This window comes from Hipposideros armiger, unplaced genomic scaffold (assembly GCF_001890085.2).
Source record: "Hipposideros armiger isolate ML-2016 unplaced genomic scaffold, ASM189008v1 scaffold_558, whole genome shotgun sequence".
Taxonomy (NCBI): domain Eukaryota; kingdom Metazoa; phylum Chordata; class Mammalia; order Chiroptera; family Hipposideridae; genus Hipposideros; species Hipposideros armiger.
Window position 1 is genome coordinate 1,024,216 of NW_017731908.1, and position 17,185 is coordinate 1,041,400.

At 35.5% G+C, this 17,185-nt stretch overlaps 1 protein-coding gene across 1 annotated transcript in view; it reads right to left on the reverse strand.

Annotated features, from left to right (window-relative positions):
- Window positions 1–5,105: 5,105 nt before the first annotated feature.
- Window positions 5,106–17,185, reverse strand: part of SMC2 (structural maintenance of chromosomes 2) — a 53,431-nt gene continuing 41,351 nt past the window's right edge. Inside the window, exons 20-23 of the mRNA XM_019623692.1 lie at window positions 16,392–16,508; window positions 12,866–13,026; window positions 8,928–9,075; window positions 5,106–7,923 (exon numbers count right to left, since the gene is read on the reverse strand). Coding sequence (XP_019479237.1) covers window positions 7,765–7,923; window positions 8,928–9,075; window positions 12,866–13,026; window positions 16,392–16,508 — 585 coding nt within the window. The 3' untranslated portion in view covers window positions 5,106–7,764. The remainder of the gene's footprint in view (window positions 7,924–8,927; window positions 9,076–12,865; window positions 13,027–16,391; window positions 16,509–17,185) is intronic.

Consider the following 17,185-nt stretch of genomic DNA (forward strand, 5'->3'; position numbering starts at 1 on the left):
CCCTTTTCTCCACATCCTCACCGACACTTTGTTTTTTGATTTATTGATAATGGCCATTCTGACAGGTGTGAAATGTTATCTCGTGTTTTCATTTGCATTTCTCTGATTAGTGACTTTTAATGTCTTTTCACGTCTATTGGCTATATGTCCTCTGTGGAGAAATGCCTGTTCAGGTCCTCTGCCCATTTTTTAAATCAGATTGGTTTTTTTTGTTAAATTGTATGAGTTTGTTATACATTTTGGATATTAATTGGTATCTTCTCCCATTCAGTAGGTTGTCTTTTTGTTTTGCTGATGGCTTCCTTTGCTGTGCAAGAACTCATTTGATGTAATTAGTGCAGGTTTTTCAAACTGCAGTTTGAGGATCTCTGGGGAGGGAATCTTAGCACATTCTCAGGGGTCTGTCATCTCTCCTATTTTAAATTTTGTGCTTTTGTTTTGATAAGCTTAAAAATAAGTTCCTACATATTTGGGGCTCAACAGCTTGCATCTTATTAAGCCCTGCGCGGCGATTTCAATGCTAGCATTTACACTTTAGAACACTCTTTTTAACATAGAGGTGTTTTAATGCAGTGGGCCATGAAATAAAAGGTGTGGTTAGTACATGGTGTGTTCCTCGTAGAATGAAGACCAATGACATTATACCATGCTGTACGAGGTTTTAGAGTCGTGTGCAGAGGACTAAGGGGGGGAGGAAATGAGCCATTATCCTCCACATGTTAACATGTTAAAATGAAAAGATCCTGCTCTGCGGCAGATAGCACTCTCACGCTAAGTAAATTCCTTTCACCCTTTGCCGGCGTAAACAGTAAGCTAAACTTTGTTTTGTGGTTGTTTGTGCGTATTTTGTGTCTTTTTATAGTTTTATGAAAATGGATGACAAAAGTTCATTTCAAAGTTTATATTCATACATAGTAGAGTAAATCTTCTGCAGGAAACATTTTTCCTGTAGTTTTTAAAGTTTTAGATACTAGTTGACAGATCATGGACCTTGGAATTATATATATCCAAATTGATTCGTTGCACTTTAACTGAGGAAGTAAAAATTCACTTCTCTGAACCTATGTTTTCTCCTCTGTGAGAATGATAAATAGCAGCTTCATCGTTAGAATCAGGGACTAGATGAAACTGTGCACAATCCATGTATGCCGGTTTTCTTCCTTTTTCTCTTGAATCTGAATTTTGCGGTCCTCATTTTTCAGCAGCGACCCACCAGGGAACAGCATGGGCCATGAATTAGCAGCACAATGCACTTTTGATCCATTTTAGTCCTGACGGAAATTATGTGAGAGAGGGAGTAAAGAGATGGCTTCAAGTATTGGAATTATTTATAAAAGTAAATTACTCATGCTCTTTCTGGTCCCCCAAAGCAGAGGTAATCAGGATGTGTTTAACACCTGCTTCCTTACGCTGTGCTGGAAGCAATCTCAGGATAAAAATCTGTTTCAGATTTTTTTCTTCAAATTAACATCTGCCTTGAATTTTTAATCCTAAGTAATTATCAATAAAGCAAACTTTCATACCTAAATTACTAAGGGATTTTTAAGTTTTTGTCTGATTAAAGTCAATAGATGTGAAATAAAAATCTTTCAGCTTTGGAACACACAAGTTTAGACAATTTATATAATTTTGACATCTATAAAAAAAGAATAGGAAGTATTAGATACAACACAGAAAAGGGCTGACATCAATGTTTTTAATTCGTAGGAGGGAGTCTCCAGCATGAGATGTTTGTTCTTAAAGTTTTACTAAGAGACTTCAGTACAAGCATGGATATATGACAAAATCCTAGTAGTAACTATCAGCGTGAATATGGGTCAATAGAATTCTAGTCAGTTTGCTAATATACCGTGGTTCATGAGCTATGTATATACCATGGTCTAGTCCATCTTTAACTTTTATGATTCTACTCATTAAGTAAATAATCCTAGAGATCAAGGCATTAGCAGGCTACAGGCTCTAAAGAGATGCACTCCGCGGTTTATAGTCTACTAGAACTAAGACATGTGTTCAGTTACTGTTATGGAATATTCCATGCCTTATGAAAGGTGGATGCGAGCAGAGAAGGACCCATAGATGTGGTGGTGACTTTTGAGAACCTTGAAGGAAGGGTACACTGTTGACAGGCATGGAATAGAGTGACTGTCACACACTAATATGAGCATGAGCAACAATTAGACAAAGTGGTGTTGAGGAGTAGCCGCTGTTGCAACTGGGTGGAATGCAGGGTTCCTTTATAAGGGCGGTTAGCTTTAAGATAGGCTGGGACTCCACAAAGTGGGCAATTAGAGGACTTAGAACGCCAAACTGTTCGAACAGGTAGTGATGTGCACTAGGACCAATATACAGAATGGAGCAGGAATGCGTTTGAAGAGAACTTTAGAAGATGCATAACGGCCATCAAGTAACAAAGCTCATCTTACAAACCACATAAAAAGTTGTCTTGTAAAGGATAATATGTAAACCTCAATCTATTGCAAGTTCTTGTCCTTCACTGGAGGCAAGAAGAGGGAGCTTATGCCTACCATTCTGTCATACGTTTAGGGATTAGCAGCTATACGATCTCACTAAATTCGTCTAAAATGATCCATTAGCATGAGCCCTAGAACTAAACCACCATTTTGTCTACAATGGATTTAAATGGTATCTCTCCTTGCGCCCACCCATGCATGACTAGGGTCTATGCAAGGCAGAATGTGAATGTTAACTCAGCAATAGGCACACACCCGGGAGTGTACCTAACACAGTTTGTTATATTATAATGGCTAAGAGTGCGGGCTCTTCAGCCAGAAAGTCTGAGCTTAAATCCTGCCCCATAACCCCCGCCACTTCCTAGCTATATAGCTTTGGATAAAATATTCTAGTTTCTCACCTCGAGTTAAGAAGAAATGTGTAACTGAAAAGGGGAGTATTAGATAATGTATTCTTTCTTGATACTAAAACCAAAATGAGACAAGTGATACTTTCTTAAGTTAGTTGCAATGTGCAATCTGAAACCATATCAATCAAGTTCTCATGCTCTGGAACATTTAAATCCATTGGCCTCTCCCGTACTTAGAAAGGCTCTTTTACCCAAGCAGGATTTTGTAACATTAAACATTGGTCACAGGAAAATACCATTCACTGAGTTATGCAGATCTTAATACATTTCATAATACAGTATCAAAAAAAAATCCCATTTGTTAATATTACCACCAGTGTTATCAGAAAAGGCTTCAAGTGCTGAGACATCAAGCTCACAATGAGCGCAAGTTTGCCAAAATTCTAATTTTCATTTGAAAGCTACAATTTAGTTATTTGCAACAAATATGTCAAGTTCATAAGACAGGCCCATGTTGTTCATTCTTGAGAAATGTCTACCAAATACTGTAGACTTAGTAACCATATCTTACTCTTCTGTTCAAGTAAACATGGTGTTCCATTAAAAAAGCAGTTACCTCAGACACCAACTGAGATAACTGCATTTCTGCAAAATACCCATCATGTTTTGGTATGCAGCACAAGTGCTTTATGCGTAATTCCCATTTTATCACTGATTATTAGACATGTACTGAGCAGGTTGATATAAAAGATAGTTTTTACAGCTTCATCAGACACTCCTAAGTGAAACTGCCATTAAAAAATTCAAATTCAGTGAAAAATGCCATCAGGACTACTAGTAAGTAGTGTGTTGTACTGCCTTGATTTATGCTAAGATGGCCGCAGTTTTACCCACCACCGCTTTTGCACCCCTCATGCAAATGCCAACATGTGTGTTCCAAGTTCTTTATACATCTTTCATGTACTGTCAGTGTTGTACATTGTAAATAATTTCTTCTATTCTGTGATGTCTTTTCATTTTCTTAGCAGTGTCTTTTGGAGATTTTTAAAATTTAATTTTAATGTTCCATTCATCCATTTTTTTTTTTTTAAGTTTGTGTTGTGTCCTAGGAAATCTTTGCCTGGTCAAAGGTCACATTTTCTGTTTTCTTCTATAAGTGTTATGACTTATTTTTAGGTCTATGACTCATATTTAATTGTTTTTTGTGCATTGCATAGGGTCTTTTTTTTCTCTGAAAATATCTGTAAGTACCATCTGTTGAAAAACAACTTGAAAATAGCTTATCTTTTATAGGTGTTAGATTCAATTTGCTAATATTTTCAGGATTTTTGTTCATGTTTTTGAGAACTTGTCCTGTAATTTTCTTGTTTTGTAATGTTTTTGTCGTTTTAGAATTAGAACACTGGCCTTAAAAAAACAAGAATTGTTCCCTTCCCCTCCATTTTCTGAAAGACTGGTGTCCTTGAAGAGCAAAATTTACAAGTGAAACCATAGGAAATGGAGTTTTCTTTGTAGGGAGATATTTAATAACTGCAACTGCCTTAATAGATGTGAGGCTGTTCAGGTTTTATATCAGTTTTCTAATAATTTTTCCATTTTGGCCAAGTTGTTGAATTAGCATAAAAATGGTCATAATTTTGTATCCTTTTAATTTAGGTAAGATCCAGTGGCAACTCTTCTTTCATTCCTGATATGAGTGCTTTATAACTTCTCTGGTTCACTTGATTGGCCTATTAGAGATACTTCAATGTTGTTACTCTTTTTGAGAACTAGATGTTGGTTTCATCCATATTCTCCATTGTTTTTGTCTTATATATTGTTGATTTCTACCTTTTATTATTTCCACTTATTTAATTTGGGTTTACTTTGTTCTTATTTATCTAAAATATAGATTAAGGTAGAACCTTAGGCAATTAAATTTGTACCTTTCTTTTCTAATAGAAGCATTTAAATCTATTGTTTTGTAACAATTTGTTAAAAATTGAAATGATACAAAGTATTATCCCTGACCATATCAAAATTAAACTAGAAATCAGTAAGAGAAAGCTATCTGGAAAATCCCCAAGTATTTGGAAATTTAGAAATGCACTCTGAAAAATTGAAAACATTTCCCAATTCATTTTATAAAGCTAGTACTGCCTAAAACCAAATAAAGGCAGTAGGGGGGGAAAAAAAAGGGACTTAAAGGGATCAATGACCCTCATGAATATACACAGAAATCATGAGCAAACTATTAGCAAATTGAATCCAACAACACATAAAAAGAATTATACATCATGCCAAATGGCGTTTATTCCAGGGATACAAGATTGGTTTAACATTCAAAAATCAGGCAATGTAATTCAGAATACTAACAGACTAGTAATAGAAGTTACATGATCATAGCAATCAATCAATGCAGAAAAAGCATTTGACAAAATTCAACACCCACCCATGACAAAACCATGATCAAACTAGGAATAGAAGGAAACTTCTTTAACTTGATAATGAACATCTGTCAAAAAGCCTACAGCTAACATTATACTCAGCGGTGTAAGACTGAATGCTTTCCTCTTAATTTTGGGAAAAAGGCAAAGAGGCCAGTTCTTATCACTCTTATACAACACAGTGCTAGAAGTTCAAGTCAGTGAAGTGAGAAAAGGAAACAAAAGGCACACAGATCAAAAAGAAACAAAACTGCCTGGGCTGAAGATGACATGAGTGTGGGATATGGGCCTTTAGGTTATTGCACCACCGTAGAAGAGGATTGTCACATCTATGCTTTGCATTTGCTGTTGGGGCACCTGAACTGCCCAAACAAAACCACAAGAAATCCTCTTCAAATGTTTGAGGTTCTTTTTAAAGATATTTTCATATGTTGTGCATCTTGCTCATCCAGGTATCTCTTAAATGTATTATGTACAATAACTACAAATGTTTAAGCTGTCAGAGAGGTAGTGTTACCATAGGTTCTGGAGACCAACTGCCAAGATTTGTATCTTGGCTCTGCCACTCACTAACTATATTATTGCTGTGGGCAACTTTCTTAACTTCTCTGCTCAATTCAGTTTCCTCAATTAATAATGCTGATAACAGTACTTACCTCACTGAATTTAATGGATTAACTGTGAAAATACATGCAAGTGAGACTAGTGTCTGAAATATAGAAAGAGCTAAATAGATGTTACTCATATGACTGCAGGTGTGTGAAATAAATGTCCCCATTCCTCTTAATGTCTTCCCTCTAATCAAAGAATGACAACATTATTCATAAAAATTTAATATTTTTCAAAGAGCAAAATTATATACAAGGATAAGACAAAAATTTGGAAAGCAAACAAGTAGAACATTTGTAGCAGAGGAAATAAGTTTAGTACATAATGGCAAAATATTCAATCCCACAAGTTATTTATAAAACGCTAGTTAAGAAGTACCATCTTAAACCTAGTAAATCAGAAGTATTAAAATTAACAGCCAGTGCTGACTAGATTGTGGTCAAACAGGTATACCATATTGGTGACAGTGTAAATTGCTATCACTGTTTTGGCAAACAGTTTGCAATACATTTGAAAGAAAAAAACCCAACTTATGTCTGTTATATGTGCTCTGAGGCTTCCTGTAACTCAGCACTTACAGCTTTTGTCTCCCTCACCTCCACAGTAGACAGAACTAATTCCAGTCAATCCTTTCCCATGTGACCCATAATATTGGTTACTTGGGTGTTATTTGATACCCTCACGTGTATGAGAATGCAGAGTGAGAAATGTTAAACCCAGGGCCAATAAGTGTGAGCACAGATCAGGGAAAACGTAACACAAAGGAACTAAAATGGAAGTATGAGAGAGAGAAGGGATATGGGGTCAAAAAAGCACAGTGGTGATCAGATTAGACCGTGTCAGAGCTCTCAAGATTCAGAGACTGGAGACCGTATTCTGGGGATATACCTAGAAAAACTAATACCTATTCTTATGGTGTTCGTTAGCATAATCTTTTGAGTTCTTAAAAGAACTTTATTTTTTTGAACTAAAAAGACATTAAAAAACATAATAATCATCAAATTCTGAGTCCTTTTGGTAGAACAGATGGATCTAATTTACTTAAACATATATCAGACTGAAGGAAAATGATAAATTTGGTTCGGTCTGCTGGCACCTACATTCTCGTTCACCAACAGACTGTTACTGATTGGACTGTGAAAAGCTGACAATCTGAAAATATTAGGTGACTTCAGATAAACTTGCAGCAGGGAGCAACAGCATGCAACATACCTTTCCCCAAGCTTCTACTGAAATATTCATAAAGATTTTAAAAAAACACTGCATAGACCAATTACTAAGCATATAGAAACATGATATTCAAACATCATAAAATGGTAAACAGATTCTGAAAGATTTCTGTCATCCGAGTCTAAATCAGGGATCTAGCATTGTGTCCTCAAGGAACTAGCCACAAATAGCTCAGTGCCTGCCTAATAGCTTTTCTTGTGTTCCCTTTGTTGGTCCAACTCCTTGCTTTATAATTCCTTCTTACTTGAATAACTTTATCAGCAATAGAAAAACACTAATATTACCTTAGCAATTAAACCAAAAGCTGATTATCAGCTATATTTATCCTGTAAGTTAACTTCATGTTTCTTTGTATTTTTGCTTTTACAAACAGAATTTACCACCAACCAGGTATCTCGGGCTCCCTAACATATAAAAGACTTGTGTAAGAAAAATAACTGATGACACACATAAAATCACAATCACAGTAATTAGGCAATAGTTACACTGTAAGAAAAAAGGAATCGATGCTCATTTATAAGTGATTATATAAAGGAAGGGAAAATATAGATTAAGTAACAAAATAACATTAAACTTTTATATAAACAAATTAGAGAAATCCCAAGTTCTTAAAAAGTTTGTTTAAAAAACGTGTCAAGCTGAAGAGGACATTTGTACTTTTACAACTTCCACATGTGATCATTTGGGTCCTTTTGCCTTGGATTTGGTTTCCTTTGGAGGTTTTCCGTTTTGACATTGAGTAAATCTGGCTACTGTAGAAACACCGTCCACAAACTTAGTTTTGAAAAGGACGTTTGCATTGTTGAACATACCTTCTTTAAGAGACACCACAATGAACTTAAGGGAAAAAGAAAAAAAGCATTAAAAAAACCTTTTGTAATATCCTTGAAGAGGTTCACTCCTTTTTTTTTTATACTGGGGTTAAAGAACTATTTGGTGATATTTTGATTTTGTAATTTCTTTAAATGCTCAACTCCAAGCAAATACACATCCTCAAATGCAGATAAACAGTTATAACATTAGACACCTAAGTGAATTCTAGCTTTCCATATTTGGTTTCAGAAGTCTCTCGAGTGCTTCATTACCCAAGCTTACTACTTCCTGCTGGTTGACTGCTTGCTGCTTTCTTCTGCAGCTGGCATCACTGCTTTGTTGCTAGCTCTAAATGTCCTGGTGAGATATTTCCCTCTGATATTTTAATACCAAAAAGGCTTCTAGTTCCTACAGCACTACCACTAGCTGAAATGGAACATTTGTATTTGTATAATTAACAACAGGTACCCCTTCACTGCTGTCTGCTCAAAAACCACCACAATAAACACAGCCTATGATACCTGTGATAAGTGAAGCGCCTCAGAGTTGCATAATGCATTTCTATACAACCATATTTGGCAGCCCAGTTCAAACAAACTATGCTTTCTCTACTTCCTAGCCAGGGAAAATGAGAGGAGTATTCCGCCAGGTGCCTCACGAAGCTCTGACACATAGGCCTATCCCGGAAACATTCCTGGTTAAACTGTGCATCTTCTGGAGGCTAGCTAGAATAGTAATTATATTTAACCCTAAGTGAATTCCAAATTATGAAAAAAAATTAGATTCTCCCTCATGCTACAATCAACAATTGTGATGTTTGGTTTTCTCTTTAATAGGAGACTAAACCCTCTTTCTATTCTAAATCCATATGAAAATAAGTATATATTTAAAGAAATACACAATGCCTTAGTACTCCTCCATTTTAAATATCTTATTAATAATGATGACTGCTAAAGAATAGTTTTAGAAAAACAAATACTGTTACTGAGGCCTTTTAAAAACTGTTTTATAAAGACACTGACTCTTACCTGAGAATGTGTGAAATGAGTACGCAGCATCTGGCCAATATTTTGGGTATGAGAAAGATCCAAGGCTGCATCGACCTCATCCAGGATGTAAATCGGAGCAGGTTTGAAAAGGAGCATGGACAGTATTAATGACAAAGCCACTAAAGACCTAAGAAAAGAAGGTGGGGAAAAAAACTGTCAAAACTTGACCACTTTTTACCAAAACACTGAAGTAAATCTGCTATCCTGTTATTTTATTATATTATGAATAGTACAGATTTAGCTAAAAGGTAGTTGTAGGAAAAAAAGTCTGAAGTTTCAAACTTCAGCACTTGTATTAGAATGTTTTTTTTTTTAAATTTTAGCTTTCCATTTTTCCTCTCTTCTATGAGTCTTATTTTTAAAAGAACAGGCTTATGTTCTTCTTTCCAGTCAAATAATCAGGATATTGTATTTGGCACCATCCTTAAGAAAAGCTCATACTCGTGTTAACAGTTTTCTCTTTCCTTCCCATTTGCTTATTAGAGGACTAGGCAGCAGGTGAGTGAGGGCTGTATACTTAACATTAACAGCTATTGTGTTGGTAACAGTGTAACTGGTTTAGGTGCCCTCTTTCAAATTTGGACTATGTATGTATGCATCCACGTGTGCGCACTCTATCCATTTTTTTATTGGCACCATTTGAGTATGTTCAATTGATTATGGCCCATTACCCTAAATACTTCAGTGTTAAAAGTTTAAGCAATCGTTATGTGACTTGACTGAGTCATGGGGTACCCAGATATTTGGTTGGCTGAACACTATTTCTGGGTGTGTCTGTGAGGGTGTTTCTGGATGAAATTAGCATTTGAATTGGAAGAGTCAGTAATGCAGTTTGCCCTTCCCAATGTGGGCAGACAGCATTCAATCCACTGAGGCCTGAACAGTAAAAAAGGGCAGAGGGGAGAATTCATCCCTTCTTGCCGTATTGCTTGAGTTGGGACATGGATATTCTGCCCTCGGTGCTCGTGGTTCTCAGGTCTTCATATTCAGACTGAATTATACAACTACTGGCTTTCCTGGGTCTCTAGTTTGCAGACAGCAAATTGTGGGGCGTCTCATCCTCCAGAATAAAATCAGCCAATTCCTTGTAATAAATCTCTTCATATATATCCTATCTTATGCATGTATATCCTACTGGTTCTTTTCTCTGGAGAATCCTGACTAACATACCTTATTTAAAATTTGTTGTTACATTTACTGTGAAGATTCTGTAGTCCTTTTTCTGTTCTCGTCTAGCTAACCATTCCCTTTAGCTATTTTCATTCTATTCTGGTATGAAGAATCATAATTCTTGTAACATTTTTTTCTTAAAGTTTATAAAAAAGCCTTGTTTATTTCAATGCAAACTGTAATTATTCAACATTAGAATAAAAATTAAAACAACATTTGTCACACACTTATTTGGTAACTTCAATTATCTCCTGGTATGCAGCACTAAATTGTTAATGTAATGCTTACTGCATTCCAAAAGGGTATTTATTAAGAAACATATAAGTGGAAAAACAAAACGTGTATACAAGTGGAAGGGGGCTAGGAGGGTGAAACCAAAATTTCTGGTGAAGGAAATGAATGAAACAGTACAATAAAAAAAATAAACAATGAAATATGCTTCTATAGAGGGTAGCTGAGGTCATTCAAGCAACACAAAATTATTAATATTTTTCATTTGCTTTCTGTGCCAAACTTTTAAGGGATTGAGCTTTAAACTTCCTCATTCAGAAACAAATCTCATGAAGAGTTAAAATGACTTTGCTGGATAGTGGTATATCTACAAATAATTTTGTCATCTTAATTATGGTGATAACTTTTAGGTCTCAGTAAGAAAATAAGCATATATTTTCTATTTTCCTCAAAACTTTTCCTAGGACTTTGGCAAAAATGGTTAAAGATACAGGGATCTAAATTGTGAAATCCAATTTTGGTTAAAAGGCAGTGGGAATTGTCTTTTAGACTCAACATATTTAAGAATTTTATCAATAAAGAAAAATATAGAATGGGCTGCTATTCTACTCATAAAAATGACAAAGGACTTCATAAGAGAAATGAGCCGGTCTTAGTATTTTCTATGTACATAAGAGAAGAATTACATGATGGCATTACAGGGCACATGAGAGCAATTCAAGGACTATGGACTGTACATCCTGCAAGGGGGGGGGAGGGAATTAATAACTGTATTCAATTATGTAAACATTCATAATTTTCTCTTACGGGTTTTAATTATTTGGCTCTCGGCAGGTACAGAGTTAGGCCACATGACCTTCTAAGTTGCTCTCAGTATGCTGATGGTCTGAATCACTGTGTAAGGCTGGGAGCAACTTCCCTAAAGCCCAGAGCATGCTATTTCCAGCACTCTTGGCTTATTCCTTTATGTGGGTCTAACTTTCTATCTGGTACCACTTTCCTTTCACCTGACAACTTCCTGAACCTGTACAATCCTGCTGGGATCAAATTCTTCCAGCTTTTGTTTTTTAAAAAAAATATATTTATATTGTCTTTAATCTGTAGACTACTTCTATTAGACACCGAATTTTGAGTTGACACATTTTTCTTTTAGCACTTACTTTACAGATGTTCCAGACTTCTGGCCTGCATAGTTTTTGGAGAACTCTAAAGTCATTCTTACCTTTGTTCCTTGGCACCGTAACATGCCTTTTTACCTCTGGCTGCTTTTAAGATTTTTTTTCTAATCACAGGCATATAAAATCACAGCAATTTTATATGGCATGACTTGCTGATTATTATGTGTGTGGTATATGGTTTATCCTATCTGAGGTTCATGGAAATCAAGTTGTAGGTTTATAGAACTCATCAAGTTTGGAAAATCTGGGGCCATATTTCTTCAAGTTTTTTTCTCTTTTGCCTCTTTTTCTCCTTTTGGAACTCCAATTACATGTATGTTACACTGCATGATAGCATCCCATAGGTCACTGAAGCTCTACTTGTTTTTTACACTTGTGTTTCTCAGTTCAGCTTGAATAGGTTCTATTGCTATGTCTTCAAATTCACTCATCTTTCTTTTACATTGTTTAATCTGCTGTTAATCTCATGCAGTGACCTTTTCCTTTCAGGTATATGTTTTTATCTCTAGAAGTTTCACTTGATACTTTTTCAGTTTCCATTCTCTCATTAAATTCTTTATTTCTTGTAATTCTTGGAAATAGTTAATGTAACTCATTACCTCCCTTATCTGCTAATTTTATCACCTGTCATTTCTAGGTCTGTTTCCATTGATTGATTTTTCTCTAGGTTATGGGCCATTTCTTGATTTTTATCTAGTAATTTTTTATTATATGCTGGACACTATATGTTCAGATTCTCAATTTTGTCTTTCTTTAAAGAGTGTTGGGCTTTGCTCTTAAACAATTAAGTTACGTGCAGATCAGCTTGATCTCTTCACGGCCTACAATTAACATTGCTAACGTGTGTCTCCAGTAGCTTCACTTCAGGGATTGTAAAGACCTAACACTGAGGTGTAGCTCACTGGGGCCTCCCAAAATTCTAATTTGTTTCCTTAATTTAGTGGACTACTGGGCTTTGTGTGGGTTTCCCTCCCTGCATCTGCAGTCCAGAAATTGTTCCTAGGGAGAAACTGGGGTAAACAATGGGCTCACAGCACTTTTGTTTTCTTTCTCTCAGGTGCATACTCCTGGGCTACTCATTTTCCAATGTCTGAAAACAAATGTTTTTCAAAAATTTTGTCTAGTTTTCTAGATACTTATCCTTACATCTCCTTTGCTGCCTACTGTTTTAATCAAGCTGTTTTAACTAAAATATATAGTGTTACATATAAGGCTCCTTAAATTCTACATGCACAGAGAGCTAAGCAAAGCAAAACTGAAGTAAAATTGGGAGGCAATGAGATCATAGATTATAATATAAGGAATGAGGAATTATAATATACCTAAGGGATTACTCACCTCTGACCACCACTAAGTTCAGTTAGGTTTTCTTTCCAAGTATTTCCTAAGGCAACCTTGAACTCCAGACCATCCAGTACAGTTTGCCCCTCTGGTGGTGCAAGCATAGCATTAGCACCAGGCAAAAGAGTAGAAAAAATAGACCCAAAGTCCTTGTTCACCTGGGCAAAAAAATGATATTAAATATCATATTTCCAAAAAGAATCAAATGTTGTCATGTGTATGTATATGCAAGGCAGTAGTGCATTTTGTTGTTTGTTACTCTGACTCAGAGGTTGGTAAATTATGGCCCATGTGACAAATCTGGCTATACCATTCATTATGCATTGCCCATGGCTGCTAGAACTACAATAATAGAGTCTAGTAGTTGCAACAGAGACTAAATCACAAAACCAAAAAGAAAAACTATTTGTACCTTTACAGAAATAGTTTACTGAGCCCTACTCTAATCTCTAGAGGGGATTAGAGGCTATACCTCTGACTTTACCCTGGAGTTTTGATAGTTTTTTAGGTCGTTATTGTAACTGCAGGAATCCTCACAGACACACAATTGTATAATATAGAAGACTCAACTTCCAGTTGAAGAAGCAAAAACCAAACAAAAACTTTTGCTATAAAACGTTCCCTTATAAAACTTGTTTTCTATTTATTGATATGGTAAGATGTGTCTGTGGTTTACAGCCAACCTTAAAAAACCTAAGATGATCAGGGTGACTCTAGGAGAAAAAGAGGCATGGAATCAAACAACCAGATCTGTTCAAGGTGTTGACTTGTTCTTTTTATATGCTCCTTCTAATAGCCAAAGAAGTTAAGGTGTCAGGGGACAGAAACAGGATTGGACCCAAAAAGAAAAAAGCTAAAGAAACTATTTGGCCTATCCCCACCAAGCCACAGAAGGAGATTACAGAGATTTAGGGCCAATATTCTAGCCTGTAATTGGGTAGTTTTTGTTCATACACACTTAATCAGTGCTTTGAGAATTCAGCCATCTGTTCTCAAAGACATGACTAATAATCTTAGAGTGCAGCAGACAAATTTGAGAGTGTATATACACACACAACACACAGCCATGTTCTCTAGAGAAATCTCCAAATTCAAGTACAAGATTCAAGTGCAAATGTACTTTTTATGAGTATTTGTAGTAATAAGAAAATCTACTAGACATAAGCAATGTTCTTGAATATAGACTTACTAAAGAATACACATTTAAAGAGCAACAGCACACATGCTTAGTAATATCCTGCCTACACAGAGGATGCAGGTCCTAATTTTATATGGGATAGATTTCCAGAGCTGAGCAAGGTTCATCTCAATATCAAGAGGACGACTATCTCTTTTGGTCAAGATGGAAGATAGCCCAGTATTTATAAACATCCTTTCTTTAAATTTTTGGACAGGCAGCTCAGAACTAAGACAGCAGAATGCTGCTAAACCCTGAACATGACCATGAACCTAATGTAGAAATTCCTCTAAAGGGGAAAAAGAAAAAGTAACTTATGAGTTAATGGGCAGAGAAGAATATAGGCGTGTCTTAGATAGAAAATAAATTATATTCATGGACAGATATAAAGATGAAACATAATCAAATTCTGAAAATCCAGTGAGGCTAAGAAGGAAACAAAAATGCAACCAGTGCCTAAACTACTCTGGCTTTGTGAATCAAGTATGCTTGAAGCCAGAAAGAAGTATATATGAGTAATGCTGATAATACCTATACCTCATTAGGTTATTGTGGGGAATAAATGAGAAAATATGAGAACAGTGCATGACATATAATAAGCACTTAATAAATTTACTTGCTTTGAGAGAACCTTGAAAATTGAAAAAAAAATCAGTTTAAAGGAAATATTTGTACGAGCACTAAATCTAGGAATCATGGGGAAAATAAAAGAAAAAAAAACCTCTCAGATCCAGTGTTAAATCCACATGTACCAGAATAATAGGGTCAACTTTTTGCATGCATCTATCTAATCCATCCCTCCATCCCTCCACCCACCCACCCATCCATCCATTCATCCAATCCATCCATCCATCCAATTAGCTGAGCCATCCTGCCACCTGTTGGCAGCTCAGTGGATCTATATCTATCTATCTATCTATCTATCTATCTATCTATCTATCTATCTATCTATCTATCTATATGTATTTATTAGCTGAGCCATCCTGCCACCTGTTGGCAGCTCAGCGGCAGCTCAGTTCGGGCCGGGAATAGAACCACTGTTGCTCTGAGCTCACACTCTTGAGCAAGCTCTTAACCAGCATGCATTTTTAAAAAGATGGAACACTGAAAGTTGCAGAGCAGAAAAAAACAAGGTGACTAAAAGGCATTAATTATTACCGTTACTGAAAATAAAGTTCCTACAGAATTCAAAAGAGGAAAAGAGGCAAGGTGTCCACAGGCACAGGGCTGTTAAAGCACCAAACAGCATGGTAAATATTTTCAAAATTTTTGAGAATGTGCCTTGTGTTATGGGAAATATAGGAAAACTTCCATGTAAAAGGCTAAGGAACTACCCTAAAGAGGCAAATACATACAGCCAGGAAAGTAGAAATTATGGTAAAGAACCTTGAAATCTGCCCAGGTTATCATAAAACAAAAATGGTAACTGGGATTAAAAAAAAAAAAAGAGTCCAGTAAAAAAAGAATACTAAACTTGTTTTATTGCCCAGTTCTTAAAGAACAACAAGGGTGACAGCAGTTAGCAAAAGGCAATTTTAACTTTGGTTCTATTTAGGAATTTTGGCTATATGATCTTAGGCCATTTCATCTTTCTAACCTTTGGTTTCTTCATCTATAAAATAGGGATAATAACTATCAGTTATGGAATTGTTTTAAGATAATTTATGTAAATTAAGTCACTGATTAATGTGTTAACATAATTATTAATCTGATGCGTACAAAATACTTTATTAAAAATCTACAGAATGTATACTATTTATAATTCTGAACTGCAATTAATAATTTGTAAGTGGTAAAGAACACACCAATCTTGCTACAGAAACATTCTTAGAACTAATATTTGGTATCTGTGAGTCTGGGCAACAGAAATTCAGGAGGTTAGAACTGAAGGGGTCCTTGAGAGAGGTTTTCCAAGCATCAGAGCTTCCCCAATGTGAAAGTGATACTGTTTCCAGTTTCAAGCAGATATTGGACAGTATCTAAGGTTTCTTCCAAACATAAGAGCCTCTGATCTCATGAGAAGGAAAGAGGACAAACAGTCACCTTTAAAGGTAACACAGATCTGGCAAACAAGGTAAGAATGAAAAACAAGGAAATCAAAAGTTAGGAATTTAATATAACTTAGAAACCAGAGTAGATTATGAAAGTATGATGGAGTGACACAAACTTACCATTGCAAATCGGTAGTAACGTCCAAAAGGATAGTTTTAATTAAAATGTCAGCATATGCCTCCTTCAAACACAAATTAGCCATTTCACATTCATCTTAAGAGTATAAACCTATTAACAACATTCTTCATCTCTGCCTCACACTGAATAAATGATAATATTTGTTGGTTCAAATACCTTTTGCCAAGCAATATTTAGGGCTTGGTTTTTCTTCTGGTCAAGGTCTTCTATAGTTGCAAGTATTTTGGATTTGTCATTTTCTACAATTCTCTTCTTTTTCATCAAGTCATTATACTAGTAAGATAAAAAGCAAACTTAATTGAGAAAATGTAAGATTTTTTATATTCTAGAATGTAGTCAGGAATAAAATGCTAAAATTAAAAAAAAAAATATGTTCACTGACATTTACCAAAAACATATACTGTATTAATAGCTATAATGTAAACCAATTAAGGAAAGTAAATATATCATGTATGTGTAAAATTCAATTACTATAATTGAGAATTTATAAAACAGACTCCTAAAACATTGTGACTCCACTAATATTCCATTATCTTCCTAGTAGCCAAGGCACAAAGGAAAGTGTGTCCTATGTAAACTCCAAAGCAGCCCTGCATGCGTTCTTAAGGTCAATCTTAGCAGTCACACAAAATCTCAATTCTTCACCACAGTGTACAAATCCTACATAATCTGGCCCTTATTTATCTGACTTTTTGGCATAACACTCTGCCCCATGCTCTAGCCATTGGTCTTTTTTTCAGTTCCTTGAACATAATAAGCTCACTGTAGCCTTATGGCCCCACTGTTTGCTCTTCCTAAAGTTCTTTCTGTATTTCTGACAAAACTGGTATCTCAAGTTTCAGCTCAAATATCTAATTTGCAGGGTGGCATTCCCTGGTTAATGTAGAAATTCACTGAAATAAAATATGAGAAAGGCTGCAAAGGGACAATTATACCACGAGTAAGCACAA